The following is a 19,513-nucleotide window of genomic DNA, read 5'->3' as shown; positions in this document are numbered from 1 at the left end:
CCTATTGCAATAAAACGGCAATTTCATACTTTAACCCCTAATATAACAGATTCCCAAGTGTTATGATGTCTACACAAGACTCAACTTTACGCTAATCCCAAAATTTCGTTATTTAATTGCGAAACTTTTGGCAACTCTAACTATTAACGTGTTACGAACACGTTTATTTCTTTATACGTTATTTTTGACATAGAGAATGTTGTCGCACATATTCTTAGAGGATAGACACATATTACATTTTTTATTTTTTCAGAATTGCTAAGTTGGAGTTTTGTCTCTTATTTCTAAGCAGTTTTCTCCTGTTTTCTTACTAAATAGCAATTGAATTGCCCTGTAGCCAATGCCTCATAACCCCTTTTATACACATTTGGGTTCAGGTGATTTCATACTCTGCAATGTATTAATTAGTTGTTAATACGGTATAAAATAATATAAAATGTGACCTACCTGTGATGTCGGGTTCGCGCACCTGTATCGATATTCCAAGTAAACGTAAACCCAAATATCCGTAATTCCGAAAACCGATTTATGATAAAACCGTTAAATTTCAAGTAATTTTGATGCTTTTCACAAAGAAAACTAACTTTGGATTTGAAATATTCCTAGAAAAATACACTTGACATTACGAAAATTCGAGCTAACGTTATTTCGGGCAAATGTATTTTCTGATTTCTGATAGGTAATCCTAAACCGTAAAACGGCTATAACAATATTTTGTTAGTTCTTGATAACGTTAAATAAAAAACCATTTTAAAAAACGATTAAAATCAAAGCGAATCTATAGTTTCTTTGTTCTAAATATTTCAATCGCTTGTGGTTCGAACAATTGAATATGACCAGGGAGTTAGTGTAGAGCGGTTATTGCGGGAAAATCGACACATTACTGGACTGTAGAAGACACGTAACTGAAGATTGGATCACAGGCAGTTTCCACCATCCTTCATGAACTGAATAAAATAAATATGGTTAGGACGGTTGCTTCGCGATTGATACCTCATTCTTTCATCGAAAATCCCGTCGTGTTAATTGGTGCAAATTTGTTCTACAATAGTGCGAGGAACTTCGCAAAACGTATCTTAAATCCTTACAACTGACGAATCTTGGATTTACGGCTATGATCCTGTCATGAAGCAGTACATAATTCATACAATGAGTGTTTGAAGAGGACGAGTTGCCCACAAAAGCTATTTCTGCCGTGGGGGCGTAATATAAAAAAATTACAGCGGTTTTTTTTTCGACCCAGGGGACTAGTAGCAGTAGTTCCGCTATAAGACTGTAGAACAATTATTAGTAAACGGTATTGAGAAATTTATCTGCCTCAAGCTTGCCGGGAGTTGAATAGCAGTGCCCAAGGAGCGGTGTCTGTGGCATTCTTTGTCTCCAAGACGACGCGGATGCTCACACAATTGCTAGAACCATTTGACTGTTTGACAACTTTTGGGGTACAAATGTTACCCCCTCCTCCGTACAGCCCAGATTTAGCCCCATGGTATTTCTAATTTCGAAAAGATAAGTTTTTTAATTGTTTTCAAAACTGGTTCACCCGAACGCATAAGTGCATTGGGGTTGGAGGGGAATATTTTGAAAAACTGTAAATATTTTTTGTCAAAATCTAATTATTTTTAATTTCATTCATTATTTTTGGTACAGCTTATGTAGAGTGTTTCAGATTATATCAACACTAACAAAAAAGGATTCATTTAGGAGATGGCTATTCAAATTCCGTCTGAACCCTATACACTGAACTACTAATATTTACATACTTACTAAACCTTAGTCAGGCGATCTCAATTTATGGTAGTGAGAATTTTCTTACCTCGAAGGCTACAACGAGCATGAACTTGTACCACATGAGATGCCAGTAATTAATGTTGGGCATGTATGAGTTTTCAACAACTTGCATCATCCTGCGTGACTTGTAACGGCGACTGTACATATCTAAAAATATTTTTTTTACATATATATAAAGAAGTATTAAACTATTTTTATTTACTCAAATGTCTAGAACTGGTACAAATAAATTATTGTAACATACGTATGTACATAAAAGATCAGTACAAAGACGACATTCGTGCTCTTGTTATTATTTGACAGGTTACAGGGGAAGTTGTTTAACTCAAGCATTATTAAAGGTTTACGGATCAAGAAGCAATTCAATTTCAACATATATACATATTTCCTATGACGGTGAACAATGAGAATCTGAACCAGATCTGATTTTGAGGCATCCTCTATCAATTAGTATCCTGATGGTGGTTCTTGTAGTTCTATTTGCAGACGACACAACCATTGCGGTGTGTGATAAGAAATTAAAACTTTAAAACCCCAATATTTACAAGACAATGCATAAGTACTCCAAAAAATCCATCATGAATTCAGCATTCGTTGAAACCAATTTAGGGAGCTCAAACAAGATAGTTCTACTGTAATAGTTGAGAAGTTGGGTAGTCTGCAGACTATATTGGTTGCAGCATCAGGCCAAAGTTACCATATAATTGTAATTACTCCGGATTTTTATAGTATACCAAATTTTAAGTTGATTGACAAGTGGAAATAAATATTCTTTTATTAATAATATAATAAATTAATAATATTCCTTCTGTGATGGATACCACTACACTACAGCTCTTTTCTGAGCTGACGATCTATAAACAGCGGAAGAAATGTTCATAAAACATATCTAAGATTCGTCACGATTAAATTAGCATTCAAATAAAATAAAAAACTGCTTTGAGTTCAATCCATACAAACAGTCACACAGATACCAGACAAAGGCTTCAATTTCCCCGCGCTGAGGAACTGCTGGAGGTAAAAACTATCAAGGATTTTCAGAAAAAACCAAGCAGCTTGTGAGTAGCTTTTTGCGAATGGGCTTATCTTTAATACATCGAAGTCTAACTTTAGGTTGTTCTCAGGAAGAAATTCAAAACATGGCCAATTGTCAGACGTATCCTCAGGCTAAGTTTAGCAAAATAGCCCATTATTGGTCTCTATGATCAAAGATTTGCAAATTCTTTGTGTATAACATTATTACGTATTCACCTCGTTCGCCGAATAATCCGTTCGGGGATGTGCGATAAATAATGAAACGCGTATTTACTGACCAACCGAGTGTCGCTGTACCTACTTGTGGGTGTGTCGAAATCAACTTATAACGGCGTTGGCGATTAAACACATGTACAACTATAATATACATCAATTTTAAATTGCACTATTGTGACACACCTAGTTAATATGAAATGAATTATTCTGTTATATAAGTATTCCATTCAATGAAAGTAACAAGATATGAGCAATTATTAGTATTATTAAAATATACTAATGCAAAATATAGAGAATCTGACGAAATATTTGAAGACGTGTATAATTCGTCATGGAGGTGGTACTCGTTCGGGGGTTTCCTACGTAAGTGCGACTGCCGATGACGCGAATGACGATGGTATGAAAACGGTTTATTCGCGTAATCGGCATTCGCTTTCATGTGGGAAACCCAGTGTTCGGGCCCTAATAAAGAAAATAGAGAGAAATCTTTCGCATATTGAATGACCATTGTACTGTAATGATCGGAGAATATTACTTTACAACATGGTCAATGCATATTTGTAGGTAACATCATGGTGATAAATATATGTATATTATAATTATAAATGTTTATCGAGGTCTAAAATAGATCTATTATTTTATGTATATTGGTTGTGCTAACACAAGAATATGCATGGTTTTTTAGAGTCTAATAGCAATATCAACTAGGATTCTAAGATGTTTATGAAACGGTTAGAAATATTGAACAAGAAATTATGACAAATGTAGTAACGTCTTATTTAATACATATTGACAATAATTAATAAGTGAAAACAATAACTGCAACAGGGACCACAACTAACATAACAAAGAGCAAGAACGAACAACTAAAACTAGTTGATGTAGATGAAAAAAAAAGTGACTTATTTTTTTTAATACGACGATTATCAATAATTTCCACAGACATCATACTGGCGGATTGAGAATAATTCAGACTTACTTATGTTGGCACTTGAGGAATAAACGTACTTAAAACTGTAAATCAGTAAATTTCATATACACTACAGTACATAACAAAAAGTCAAGATGTCCACCTCGAAAATATTATCTTGTCTGTGATGTCAACTTATGGGATATTCATAATTTCCGTCTTGGTTATTAGTTTACTAGACATTACAATAATGGGCATGCTTGTATCCTCTTTAAGTTTCGTAATATCTGAGGATTAAGTATGAATCTGAAATCGATCTAATTCACGTACTTGGAAACATACAAAATTCTGCAGTGGACCAGTGCGGGTAGAGTTTTCGGTTAATGCGTTTACCAGTCATGTATTGTTGCCACTCAAAGGCAGGACTTGGTACAACATCTGGAGAAGGACGCATACTTCCTTTTGTGAAGTCCATTACGCTAGTAGCGTTGTAAAAGTCCTGTGAACATAATAATAAATGACAGATATGCTCCGCCTTCCTACCTCGCACACACACATGCGAAGCATATCACACATTCGACAAATGCGACATTGCTTGTTATTGTTTAGTTGATTTTCACATATCGCACTGCTGTTACAATAATGTTGTAACTCAAAATATGTGAAATTTAATATTATATCATTAATAAACGTAAAATTAGATTCTCTACACGTCAAAAAAACTGTCGTTAGAATATTGTAAGAAATTAACAAAATATATCCACTTAACTCAAAATGAGACACACTTTATGTGAGCTAGTTCTGGCCAAAATAATCCTTATTAAAAAATATTAAATTATTTTTTCTATTTTATTTTTAAATACATTAGAGAAATTGTTTAAGTGTCTGTAATGAACTGTAACATACATAAATTTTATTGATTTTTTGAGGGAAGCGAGTAATTCGTTTTTCATCAATTCTGAGAAAGTCCACTTTTTGAGCTACACAGTGCGATATACTGACAGGTGCGCTATCTTTATTATTTTTAACAATTATTTCCGAAATATAATATTAATATATATAAGAATAACACAATTAGTAAAAAGCAAGTCGTACACTAAAATATTAGGGTTCACCATTGACTTTATAATTGTAAGTCAATGGGGTTCACTATACGTATACAGAGATATATGCAGTCAGTCATAGCATCACAGGATGCTTTGGATTATACTAAGAGTGAAATCATATGCTTATAGCACACCGTCAGAGCTATCGAACTCAAAATGTACGTCTTCCAAAACTTGTACTTACTATCGTGTATTTCGTTGATTGAGAGACTATAGGAATCTTTTTTCTACCTCGAGTTTTTTTGGGTTTTGCTCATAATTTTCTTTATCGATCGAGGCAGAAGGCTAAATGCTACTGATGAGGACATTAATGTTAAAATCTATTTCATTTGTAAGCGTGTGCAATTCCTTTGAATCAAACTCACAGATTCTGGAAGCGGCAGGTTCTTTTAAAGGCAGATTCTTTAAATGGCAGTTTCTGTAAATGTCGTAATTTGTACAATCCGCCGGGCTAATAAATTGGGATAATATTATTTGATCCTCAAAGAAATATTGATTATTGTATATGATATACAATAATCAATATTATTATATATTAGTTGATCTACGAATAATTTATAAATTAACTGCATTCAAGGTAACACTATTATTATGTTTTGGTATTAAAAAATAAGATGTGACATTTTTTTCATTGATATTTTCTTTTAACGTTTGATGACATTTATAATCAGTATATCTTCTAATATTGATCTCCTAACAAATCTTGGTTGTTTGGTTGCGCATGGGTAGCGCCCTCCATTCAATAGGTTAGGTTAGTACATGGACCCCCCGAAGGGGTTCCCACCTTGTGGTGGCGGGGGGGCTCTAGTAGTCGTGGTCGATTTCATCCCACGTTGAAGCTAAGAGGAACCCACGGGGCCGGCCGATGGTGGTAGGCTGGCCCGAGGAGGAAGGAGGTGGTGGGCGCTCCAAGGGACTCTCTTCGGAGAGTCCGCGCGGATGCGCGTTAGGTGTTGCGGCGGAGCCTGCCATGAGATCGGCCACGGGGGCTGAGGGAGCAGCCACTGAACTTCACAGTTGAGTGGATGTTGTTCTGACCCCCATGGTCCCTGGTAGCGGACTCGGGGGAGTTCGTGGCCCAGCATAGAGGGGCCCGGGATGGAAGGCTCGTCTGGTGTTCGGCGAGCCTACAGCGGAGAGGAGGAACACTCCGGGGGTTTAGAGCGGTCGGGCTGCTCCCCTTCAGGGTTCAGCGCAGTCCCACGTAATCCCGGCTCTGCCCCCGCGGGACCGGGGTATCTGTAAGCAGATTTCCCTGGATTAACAACAGGATAGTACATGAACTCGCGGTAGAATGCGGAAGCGTCCCCGCGTTTCTGTCACAAGGTGCATGGAGGAACATCTCCGGAGTTTTAGTGGGTAGGTCTCTCGTAGAGAAGAAGAGTCCCACATAACTTCGTGCCTCTCACGGGTGCGGGGTCTGCGTAACGCATTTCTCTGGTTAAAAAAAAATGTTATTACATGAAAAAGCAGCTTGAGCCAGCGAATGTGTCGAAGCAGCGGCTGGCGAGTACAAGAAGCCAATTTGCTTGCGAACATGTTTTCAGGTCAAACCGTATTATAATTAATACATATTAATATACAAATATAATCAACATTTAAAAATAAGTATCTAAATTATATTTTTAATGCTCATTTGTCTTAGTTTTCAGGCACAATGTAAAACTATCAAAGTTAATTTATACAAATCAAACATTTGCGTAACTCAGAACAGATTAAAATATCCATCCATTTAATTTATTTTATGTCTCAGAGAAAGAGAATCAATCGTTAAAAAAGATGACCTTTTAGATTTTTTGCCTGCTGCTTTTGCAAATTTAAAATGATCATTCAAATACATGCCAAATAAACTACACGTTTTACTTATGAACCAACTAATATGCTCAACTAGCTGTGTTATAATATTATTAATAATAATTAGATTTGAATTAAACGCATACCTACCTACCAAACTGTTGAGTGTAAAATAATAATCGATTGTAAATTTTGCTAATTTAGAATCGATTATTATTATACCCACCATTTTGCGTACATACATACTCGTATATACGCAAAATGAGTCCGCGTGCTCTTGGGAGTCATTTTTACTAATTCGCTAAATGTTTTACCCGAGTGACTCTGGGTTCGCATTAGTAGTCATATACCATCCCATATATGGGAGACCTATACGTGTAGGTATATTTAATTTTCGAATATATTTAATAATTCAATGCGTATTTTTTTATTTAAAATAACAATAAGATGTTTGTATTGCAGATCAAGTAATGTTTATAAATAATAAAATTAAAAATTATAAATATTGTACATAATTATTCCTCCATAAATTTGGTTAACAAATAGCGCTAACTTCCTGTAGGCATTGTTATGTAACAGATATCGATTTTTGTCACTGTGAAAAAGATTGGCGAAATGTGAAGCGTGACGCGCACGCGCTCTCTATCTTTTTGTGTGGTATCGAAAGAATCCTTGACAAGTGTTCCTTAAGATATTCAAGTGACTATTTCTGCCTGACTTTCCCACGTTAATTGTAAACTGAGGTAGCCGTTTCACAGTTTTTTTATGTGAAACACTGTTTCACGTTTTGTTTGTTTCACTATACATAAACTGTTTGAAGAATCTAATATTTAAAGAATCTGCCGTTAAAAGAATGTCCCGTTTTCAGAATGTGCCATTCACCGAAAAAAGGCAGACGAGAGGGTACCCGACGAGGCTTAAGTAAAATCTAATACGTACATACCGATGTATTAAACAGAGCCATGGTGTAGTCAGCAAAGTACCTCGTCCCAGGAAAGAAGACCCTGTGCATGATTCGCGGTAGTAGATTGCTAAGGCGGGACAGCGAGACGATCTGCAAGTGATGTCAATCATGCAATGGCGACCGTACGCAATAAGATAGATACATTCACTGTTAGTTACTAGTGTCATTTGACAATTTTTGTTATTGTTTCATGAACTCACGTGAATGCTGTAAAATTCGTTATTGAGTTCTCGCTCACTTAACACTAAAGATATTAATGGATAAAACCGGTAATCGAAGTATGTTGCTGGTTTTGATTCAAAGACAATCATTCAAATCTATACTGTAGCCGACCTTTGCAATCGAAGTCACGTTGACATGCAGTTGATCGCGATTGCACGCATTAATTGCAGACATGCAAACCATCTGTTAGCAGTCAAATGCCTTATTTCTGAAAAACTGTACCTATTTTGTTTTTTAACACATTGCTACTTACAATATTTCCTAACAGTTGTTAAAATGTTTCTAAAATTCAAATCAGACACAAATGAAATGGAGCCCACTATTAACGAAAATCGTGACTTACATTGCACATGCTGACAAGGTAAGGCATAACGAAAAGCACACGCTGCCACGATCCCATTCCCCATGTCTTGATCGGCAGCGGTCGCCGACTATACAGCAGAATCTGCTTGCACCAGCTTCTGTAAACGCCAATACAGTTTACGTAGTCGCTATAGAGCATCTACGCACCATACTTCGGTCTATAACACTAAACTAAAAAGACAAACAATGTGGAACCACAATGAGACTACAGTTCCTGAGATAGCTGTGCGTTGCGGGAGGGATGGCATTTTATGTAAGGACTGCACACGAGATAGTTATAATAATAATAATCCTTTATTTTCTTAACACAGTTTAACATAGTTTCTAGTGGCATGAGTCTCCTTTTAAGCACATTATAATTAGAATTTTAATAACTCCCAGCCGATTTCGGCTATGGCGACCACTTCAGCTCCGATGTAGGCGTCGTTCGTGGGGTAGCATATGGCTTATGTAGGGCTTATGTAGTCAATGTTCTGGGCGAAGGTCCTCGCGCACTGTGGGCATGTGAGTACACTATTTGCAAAATTATAACTGATTACCGCAGATGGTCGGGTTTTCAGTCCGTTACGCTTAAAATCAACTTCGCGCCGTTCATTCTCAAACTTTGGTGTTGACTAGTACCTACCCTCCGCTCCGGCCGGTTGGCAGCCCGCTGCTCGGAATGCGCACTTCTTCATGTGAAGCTTGTTGTGTGTATTTGTTCATATAATAATACTTATGCCGGGGAAACCCCGCTCTTCCATAACAATATTACATAAGCTAAGGTGATAAAAGTACTATATTTTTTATTATAATTTGTTAATTAAAACATTTTAACACCAAATTATAGTAACGTGATATAGGTTACTGTGGGTTTAATTTTAAAAATGAAATAAAAACCAATGTTTTTTATCATCCAAGGATGATTTTATACTTTATGGTTTAAGTCATTTATTTCTCATGACAGAATACAAGCATTCACTTACAATGCGAAATACTATATAAATAAGCTTACAAAAACCAACGAGCATTGAAAGATAGTCACATTTACACAATGCTGTTGCTTAGTATCAATTCGCTGACACGTGCCTTTTGTCTGCTCACGATGAATGAAGCTCTTCAAAATTTGCAAATAGGTTTCACTAACATGAAGGTATGGTCGCACGACTCTGGCTTGATGTTAAATGCCAATAAAACTAAGCTTATGTATGTGACTTAATCCCACAATAGAGAATCAAGTGTAAAACTTAAACTCATTGCACGTGAACATAAATGTCTACACTCAATAAATATGAAATCTCACTAAGCCCTTATATAGCACTTGTGGATAGTCAAATGCACCTAGGACTTAGAATAGATAATCGTATGAAATGGACAAAACATATCGATACGGTTTGTAGTAAACTAAAAGCTATTATTGCAAAATTTACCATAATAAAAAATAAAATTCCTTACCCTAATTTACGCAACCTGTATATATCACTCGGATAATCAATAATTGGGTACGGACTTAGCAGCTACGGCCTAACTTGTAAAGGTCACATAAAATTTACGAAATACAATTAAGAATACTAAAAACTATAGTACCTTGTAAAATTAAAGTACAAAGACGATTATCGCTGTTTGTTCCACCACTGCAAAATACTCCTCATACATGAAAAATTGAAATTTAGGCTACTAGCCGAACACTTTTTTGATAAAAGTTTGCAATCTACATATAGTGGTGAAATGAAGACGCGAAATGTCTATAATAATGTCTATGGTAAAAATAAATTTATATATATATATATATATATATATAATACCTTATCTAATAAACGAAACTCGCGTCAACGGCGCTTGCGTTCGGACGTTTTGTCGCTTATTCGATAAACAGTTTTCGATCTACCCCCATGTTTAAAGTGAAATTTTTGTGTGGTGAAAATGAGTGATGGAGATGAAGATGATGGCCCGGATTTAGCATATCATCCAGATATTTCTACATAATGTACAAAAGACATAAATAGAACAATTTTGGGTTGTTCACCCCACTCTCAGGAGAATGAAGAGAACACAACTAACTTTGAGGTTATGATGATTGAGTCTTGCACTAACAAAACATCTTCGAGGAACAATAAAAAACATATAGAGAAAGAATCTGGGGCCTTACAGGACCCCGATAATGAAGGCTTGTGGTAAAGAAAATAGCCAAACCCAGAAAAAATAAACATCTCACTTCTCCAACCACTGCGGAAGAAATGGATACTGCTAATGAAAATTTGCAATTCTTTGAAGTGTCTGTGAATGTGAATTAGGTATGGCCAAACTACTAAAAAACGAAAATGTTCAACAAATTCTGAAGATAATCTATAAAAGTCTTATTAGAATACAAAGGACTTATTAGATTCAAAACAAAAGAGACAGCAACTGCATTCATGAGGAACGACCTTATTACCAAAAAACAGTGGGTGTGCCAAAGTACTAGTAAAGTTTCATACACCTATGGTGTAATAAAGTGTAATTGATATAGATATAGAAGAGAAAGAAATGTTAAATTTATTCCAAAGTGAAACAAATTATTTCTGCAAAAAGATTAAGTAAAAGAGATGATGAAGGTAATTGGGTAAAAAGCGAATCTATTCGTGTTTGCTTCATGGGACCTATCCTCCCTCAATTTGTGGTAGCATATGGATGTCGGATGAAGATTGAATCCTTTACATTTCCGGTCACTCAGTGAGGCAAATGCTGAAAGTATGGCCACATTAAACGGTTTTGTCCCTCTAAAGCCGTCATATGCCCAAAATGTGGTAGTAGGCACGAAAATTGTGATACCAACAAATATAAATGTGTAAACTGTAAGGGTGAACATATGTCATTTGTCAAAAGTATGCGCCCAGCATTCTAAAAAGAAAAAACTATTCGGCGATACATGTCTGAACATAATTGTACATACAAAGTGGCCATTCAAAATTTAAATGAATTGGAGAAACAACAACCAGATATTCAAGACTTACAAAGAAGAGAGGGAACTGGTAACACACTACAGCAAGAACCATCCACTCCATTGACATCAAATTCAGAACCTACCAGAACACCATATAGAGATGCATTAAGGAAAAATACTTGTACTCAATCTCAAATGAGAAACATCAACACAAGTAACAGCGGCCACCCAGCTCCCTCGGTACGCACAAATCTTAGAAATTGGTCTAAACCCAAGAGACAGACTCGAAAAAACAAAGGAGTAAGAAATGATTTCTATCTAACTAATAACAGCGGTGATGAAACTACATCCTTTTCTTCTAGTGATGCTGAGGTCAGTCATATGGGAGTGCATAACACACCAATAAGGAAGTTTCTACTAAAGAGGATATGGGATAAAATTATAGATATAATTTTTCATCAAGAAATTTTAAATCCAAATGTGTTTTGATATGTAAAGTTATATGAGAGAAAATTAAAAAAATTATACAAAAGCATACTATTAGCCGAACCTTACTGGAATTGTTCGAATCAATCCACGGATAAAAATTCGACATCAGTTAGTACACCAAGACAACTCAATATAATTCAATGGAACTGTCATAGTATAAAACAAACTCAGAGACCTTGACGTCCATTTAATTCGAGGTAAAGTGCACATTGCACTCCTCAGTGAAACGTGGCTCGACCCAGAAGATCCATTTGGGTTAGGACAGTATAATACTTTTAGAGATAACAGGGAGGACTCCTACGGTGGGATTTGTGTGTTAACTCATCACTCTGTGGCACAGGTAGACTTTACTTCCAGCAATGCTAACATACAAATAATTATAGTTCAAGTGCTGAATGTACCAGGAATCAAAAATATAATTCTGGTGTACTGTCTTCCACTTAAATCGACTAATCAAAGCGATTGGGAAAATATCTTTCGATTGTATGGGAGCGAAACTATTATTGCGGGAGATTTCAACGCACGCCACGTCCTTTGGTCACATAAGATTGATACACGAGGTCGACTTGTTTATGATGCAATTTTTGAACATAACTTTATATGTTGTATGTGAATCTGTTAGAAAAAGAAATAACTCTTTGTGAATTGAATAACTGTATAAAACGAAAAGACTACCCCTGGTGTGGATGACTTCTCCTACTCCATGCTATTTTAATTTTAATTTGCCAGATTCTGCCAAAATATTTTTAATTAATATTTTTAATTTAATTTTAAAAAGAGGTTCCTTTCCTAGCCAGTGGAGAAATACTAAAGTAATTCCAAGTAATTCCAGGTCGTGTCCCCAACTCGCTATCATCGTTATTAGTATTCGATGTTTATCGTGGCGATGGTATCGTTGAACTGGATTATGTTGGAAAACGATGTGCCAATACGGTGAGGCTGAAAATCAGTACCGCGAGGCATACAGCCACAAGGATTATACTGAGCCTGTTCCTTCCACGCACTGTTGTTGTTCCCACAATATTGTTATATTATTATGTTCTGTACGTATACTGTGTGTGGTAAATAAATGGTTTAAATGTTACGCCCTATCTCTCTGATGTCTTGCCCGTGCAAACTCTTTTATTTCATCCTTATGAAAAGAATTGAGTGGCACGTGGAGAGTCGAGACTTATTATCTCCTTCCTCAGTTGGTTTTAGGAGAGCTTGTTCTAGTCTGGATTGTCTTTCAAGAATTGTTTCAGATATAACTTTGTGTTTCTCGCGAGATAACTTTGTGTTTGTGTTTTTCAACTCTGGCTTGCTTTTTAGACGTGTCTAACGCTTATAACAATGTTAGTATCTCTTCTCTGGTAGAAGACCTGAAGGGTATTGGAATGGGGGGAAGAATCTGTCGATTTATATGGAACTTCTTGACTAATAGAATATTGATGGTGCAGTTATTCGGTAACACTTCCTTTAGTAGGCAAGCTAACAGAGGCTTAGCCCAGGGCGACCCTTTGTCACCACTACTCTTCAATATTGTCACCATGCAGCTAATAAAAATCGATACGGAAGTTCAAGTCTGCAATACGCTGATGATTTTGTAGTATATAAGACTGTATATAATAATGAAATCCAATCTGTAGTTAGTGATATTAGGAATGTAATATGTATTTTTGCGGAGTTGCTGGGAAATATTGGACTATCTATATCAGAGGAGAAAAGTAAAGCCTGTTTAGTTAATAGATCCAGGAGAGAATTTAATTTAGGATTAGACATAGCTGGTATAGTAATAAATAACAATAAAAAAAATTAAATATCTGGGCTTTTGGCTAGACTCCAAGTCCTTTGGAACTCTCACATAAATGAGTTATGTCAAAAGATTTATAAATATCTTAACATTTTAAAAGTACTCGTAAGTAGCCCGTGCGGCGTTCTCCCTAAGTTTTTTTTTTTTTTTTTTATTGTGACTCGGCAAAATGACTGCACCGCGCCTGATGGAAAGTGCGAATACAGTCCAGAGATGAGAGTAACGGATGGAAAACACAAATATCTTCACTCCGTCACTATCATTTTGCCGGTCTGGCCAAATGCTTCTTCACACTACGTTTGAAGGACCCGATGTTATAGAGGGGAGGGAATACATGCGCCGGGAGTTGGTTCCACAATTTGATGGTTCGGCATAAGAACGAATTGCCAAACTTTTTAGTGCGGGACGGTATTAAACTGACCGTCCAACTGTGGCAACGCAGTCCGGCACGGGTGGTCCGCTGATGGAAAGGAGAGGAAGGGATAAGGTTGAATAACTCTTCAGAGCACTCACCGTGGTACAGGCGATAGAATACGCTAAGAGACGCTATATCTCTGCGAAGCTGTAACGACTCCGCATGCTCAGTTACATGAGGATTGTTGACAACACGGAAGGCGTAGCGCTGCAGTCCATCTAGGGCATCGAGCAAGTACTTGGCAGAGCCGTCCCAAAGGTGCGAACAGTACTCCATGCTGCTTCGGACCTGAGCTTTATACAACAGGTATCGCAGCTCTGGAGTAAAAAATCGGTGCACCTTGTTCAGGATGCCAAGCTTGCGCGACGCGGTACAGATGACGCTCTCTATATAGTCTTTGTTGCTCATGTCCTTCCGGATGCTCATCCCCAGCAGGCTGAGCTTGTCCTGCAGCGTCAGCGTTGTACCCTGAAGATGGGGAAGTGGAAGGAATGGGGATTTTTTGGAACTGAACGCGCATACCTGGGTTTTCTTGGCGTTGAACTCAACCAAGTTTTGGGAACCCCACGACGATATATATTCCAAAACATGGTTGAGCTCAGCGACAAGTTTTTCCCGGTTTCTCTCAGGGTCCTCCCGGCTGCTTAACGGTTGCTTATAATAGCAACCGTGCACTGTGCTATCATCTGCATAGCAATGAATGTTGTCAAAAGGCAACAAGTCATTGATATGCAGAAGGAATAGCGTGGGCGACAGCACGGAGCCCTGTGGCACCCCAGCATTAACTGTCACGAGCCGCGAAGTGCCTCCGTCAACAAGGACACGCAATCTTCGCTCGCGCAGAAAGCCGGAGATCCACTCACAAAGGCGGCCGGGAAGACCATATACCGGAAGCTTGGAGAGGAGACCACGGTGCCAGACCCGATCAAAGGCCTTAGCAATATCCAGACTTATCGCTAAGGTTTCGCCCTGTTTGTCGATAGCTTCACCCCAGAGATGCATTAGATACGCTAGAACGTCACCCGTTGATCGGTTCGGCCGAAACCCGTACTGTCGATCATTAAGAATGGAGTGACGTTCCAGGTGCCGGATTATCTGGATATTTAGAATCCGCTCCATCACTTTGCAGAGCACTGAAGTGTCAGCTATTGGGCGATAGTTTGTCGGATCAGACCGATCTCCTTTCTTGGGGATAGGTTGCACGTTGGCCTCCCTCCAAGCTAGGGGCACGTTACCAGATTGGTATGAGAGGTTGGTAAACTGCCTCTGAGGCCGAACGGTTACCGTGCCGGACTGCCACGCCGAGGTCCCAGGTTCGATTCCCGGGCTGGGAGAAATATTTGTATGGCCTATAACTATTTCTCTCGTGAGTTTGGGTGTAATTTGTGGTTGTCTATATGTGTGTCCATGGCACCCGCGACACAGGGTTTCCCTAGTGCGGGGCTATGTTGAGTGTGAGTGTGTGCGTTACTTACTTAAAAGAGGCGGTATAAGCGCGTCAGTACGGGAGACAACTCCGCCGCACACCTTTTAAGGACGATAGGAGGTATCCCATCTGGACCATAGGCTTTCCGCACGTCAAGAGTCTGCAGTTCCTTGCGGACATCACATTGCCTGATAACTATATCAGGCATTGTGACTCCGCAGTGGGGAATTGACGGCGGTTGCGCATCTTGGTCGTGAATGCGCGAGTTAGCCCCAAAAAGGTCGGCCAATAAATTGGCTTTCTCTTCGGGGCCATAGGCCAAAAATCCATTGGGATACCTCAAAGGCGGCAGCGACGAACGACAAAAAATTGGACTGCACGGCTTTGGCCAGGCTCCAGTAGGCACGGCTACCGGTGGGATGGGCTACCAGCTTCTGGCCAATCCGTGAAACGCGCTGGGCATCCGCTCTTATGTAAGCCCTCCTGCAAGACTTGGTTGCTTTGTTATAGGCTGCTTTAAGGGACGCAAGGTTGGGATCCTTTGTTACACGACCCTTGATCCAACCACGATATGCAGCCTGTTTCTCACTAACAGCGTCCATGCATTCGCGATTGAACCAAGGGCGTCCTCTGCGATTGGCGATGACACTGGAAGACGGTATGTAGTAATTCATAGCCGTTCCAATCTCATCTCATAAGTTTATGAGAAGGCTATACATTTCTCTTCCGAATCAATTATGTTAAGTTTTTTGTACGCTAACTCAGCGAGCTGTCACTTACGTAAGCTAGACCTCTTACAAAATAAAGCCTTACGTATCTGTGTCGGTTTCATTAGAACTACCCCGATACATGTAATGGAATGTGTGTTGGCCATACCACCTTTGACTGTGCGTAGATACTGGTTGGCACATAAATATTGGTTATCCATGGTATCCCTCACTAATGAAGTAAGTGTACAAAGTATTCAAGATCTTACCGCAGAATGTAACATAAATAGTTACTGGAATAATAAGGCAAAACCAGCTTTAACTGAAGCTTGTAACAATTTAGAAAATAGAGATGTTATACAAAAAGAACAAATTGGATATGTTTTATTTGGAAATTTGGATGTCGTACATAGATATAAACAACTGACAGGATACCCACACTGACCGCTCCCAAGGGACAATGTGTCACGATGTATTTAAATAATTGTGTAAATATTTTTTTAACTCTTAAATACAGTTGGCTACTATAGGATTTTTAATGATGGTTCCAAGGACATCAATGGTGTTGGTGCGGCTTTTTACGACCCGCAAGAAAATGTCATCAAATCAATCATTCAAATTTAAATTGTGTTATGAAACATGCATAATGAGAGCGGAGTTATTTGCCATAATGGTACCATTATCCTTTATTAGTTCTGTGGATTCAAACAGAATCGTTATTCTCACTGACTCTAAAAGTACACTTCAGCACTTGTTTCGATATGTCTTTGGAGGTCGAGGCATGCCGATAGCATATGAGGCATTATAATTAATGACCAACCTGTTGTGGAATAATATTAACATTACACTTCAATGGATACCATCACATATCGGACATCTAGGAAACGAAATAGCAGACAGACTAGCAAGTGATTTAGAGTATTTCTGAACCTTTGGAACCATCAGGTATGCCCTTTGCCACAGAACTTATCTCATTTGTAAGGGACCTAAATATGGATCAATGGGCTAAGAGCTATGATGAGATATCTGTGACAAGGGGTATATGATACAAAACTATCCAATTGCGTCCTCCAAGGAAGCTCTGGTTCGAGGATGGTAGACTATCCAAGTCACTGTTAATAATTGCCCTTAGATTGCGTTCTGGTCACATTCCATTAAATAAGTTTTACTATTTCATGAGAAGGGCAGAATCCCCTCAATGTCAATTCTGTAACAAGTTGGAGGACATGCTTTATTTAATGGAATGTGATTGGTATGCGGGCTGTCGAGCCCAATATCAATTGAAGGACATTGGTCAGGTGGGAGAGCTAAATTTAATGCTGAGCAACCCGTTGACGAAGAGTGCTGAAGCTCTATACTCTTATGTGAGGTCTTGCTTTCTGATGAGGAGCAATACCTCACATGGGAGTAGTGACAGATAAAATAGACTTATTTATATGTATACATACATTATGAGGCCGACATAAACGCCCGAACGTTTCAGGCCTCTTAAAACTAGATTTAAAAAAAAAGAAATTCTTAAAGAAATGAAAATATCGTTAAATTGTAATAACATCAAACCTAAAGTAAAAAATTACTTTTTAGAAAAAATAAAAATTAATACGTGATTGAAATAAATACTTACTATAATACTTACTATAACTATCTAATTGTAATTAAGTTTTAAATAGGTACTAACTTTAAATTTAATATTAAAGAACAGTTCACGACCATTATTTTATTAGAATAGATTCGTGTTCAGCGGTGGGATGCACATACAAGGATCAAAGTTTTGTGACACCCTTTATCAACGACTCTCACACACTAAGGGTCCCATTTCAGGACTTGAGTATGATTTCAAACACTAGAAACCATACTCAAGTCCTGACCCAAAGAGGAATGTCAACACGCAGCAGTACGAACGCACGCGGTATATGGTAAAACTTAGTTTAAGTTTACGAGTATGTTATACTGGAATGTTTTGTTTGCTTTAAATGTAATAAATAAATAAATAATAATCTCAGTACAGAGTACTAAAAAAACCGACCTTAAAAGTACGTGGAATTACGTCTATTTGCTAAGTTTTATTGAAATATCCCCTAGTTCGCCACTGTACAGGACTTGACACTGGAGATAATAAAAATAGGTTCTCACTACGACACTACTCAAAATATATAGAGAGAAAAACGCCTTGAATTGGAGAAATAGCATAATCAACCATTAAAGTAATTGCTCCTAAATTAAAGTTAGACGCTATTTATAAAAATGAATCTTCATGCGTGAACAGCCCCTTCGAGGTGGATGATTTTCTTCAAAAAGAAATGGGATCACTATGGAAGTACCCCCTTTCCAACAAAAAAAGAATCATGAAAATCGGTTCACAAATACCGGAGTTATCGCGTAACATACATACAAAAAAAAAGAACACAGTTTTGAACAAGAACACAAGAACACGAATTCAGAACCTCCTCCTTTTTTGAAGTCGGTTAAAAATAAATAAAATAGCCTTATAATTTAGGTATGATAGAACAACAATAAAATTATTTTTTTTATCATACTTGTTTGTAAACAGTGTCATAACATGCAGGCAAAGTCGGCTGTAATGCTAAATGACGACCACGGCCTTTCATTACATTACCGCATTTGGATCGTTTAAAATGTTATTGCACTTCTCTTAAAAGTTAAGATTAAGCAAAAAGTTTTAGTGCTAGAAAAATCTAAATTATATCATACAACCTTGAAATAAAGAAAGAGAAGTAAACATTTGCTAAATTCATTTTTTAAATTCAAACCTGCAGCACTTTTAATATTATAAAATTATTTATTTTATATTATATCATTACCATCATGGCTGTACGCGTTTTTGCCTTTTACAACATTTTAGCTCGAGATGCATTATCTATGGAAGAATAGCTGGCCATCTGTCTAAATATAAAAAATCCCCGCCATTTGCAAAATCTGTAATTATTATGTTGTGAACATTGACTTACAAATAAATTAATACGAGTAAGTATAATTGTAAGTCAATGGTTGTGAAGATATATTTATTCATACAGGAAATAAATTATTATTGTATTTATTTCCTCGCAAATGTGAAAATGATCAAATGAAAAGCGTTGTATATAGCACGGGCGGTAAAAAAATCCAAATCCAAATCTGCCAGGTTCTCGTTAGTATTTTTTTTATCCCTCAGCCAGGCTCTCGTTAATATTTTTTTTTATTTTCTGCCCTTAATACATACATATTATACCTGAAATATTTTATTTGTATAAAGTGCTTCTATCATGACACAGCCCAAGACATCGAGTGTATAACCAGAAATAGAGACGAAATGTCATTTAATTTATTTGAAAATTATTCTGCCATATCATTACGGTGACAACTGCTTCGATTGGCCAGCCC

General features: G+C 37.5%; 1 protein-coding gene across 2 annotated transcripts in view; it reads right to left on the bottom strand.

Annotated features, from left to right (window-relative positions):
* LOC113228593 overlaps positions 1 to 9,127 on the bottom strand; it is a 12,081-nt gene extending 2,954 nt beyond the window's left edge. The window contains exons 1-5 of one of the 2 annotated variants that reach the window (XM_026461955.1): positions 9,027 to 9,127; positions 8,382 to 8,499; positions 7,792 to 7,906; positions 4,283 to 4,451; positions 1,817 to 1,938 (exon numbers count right to left, since the gene is read on the bottom strand). In XM_026461955.1, coding sequence (XP_026317740.1) covers positions 1,817 to 1,938; positions 4,283 to 4,451; positions 7,792 to 7,906; positions 8,382 to 8,499; positions 9,027 to 9,078 — 576 coding nt within the window. In that variant the 5' untranslated portion in view covers positions 9,079 to 9,127. The remainder of the gene's footprint in view (positions 1 to 1,816; positions 1,939 to 4,282; positions 4,452 to 7,791; positions 7,907 to 8,381; positions 8,500 to 9,026) is intronic. The other variant, XM_026461951.1, reaches the window with a different exon arrangement.
* Positions 9,128 to 19,513: the final 10,386 nt, after the last annotated feature.

The sequence above is a fragment of the Hyposmocoma kahamanoa genome, unplaced genomic scaffold, assembly GCF_003589595.1.
Source record: "Hyposmocoma kahamanoa isolate Upper Pololo Valley unplaced genomic scaffold, ASM358959v1 100021, whole genome shotgun sequence".
Classification (NCBI taxonomy): domain Eukaryota; kingdom Metazoa; phylum Arthropoda; class Insecta; order Lepidoptera; family Cosmopterigidae; genus Hyposmocoma; species Hyposmocoma kahamanoa.
The sequence above is the reverse complement of the archived record's forward strand: the minus strand, read 5'-3'. Positions and strand labels throughout refer to the sequence as shown.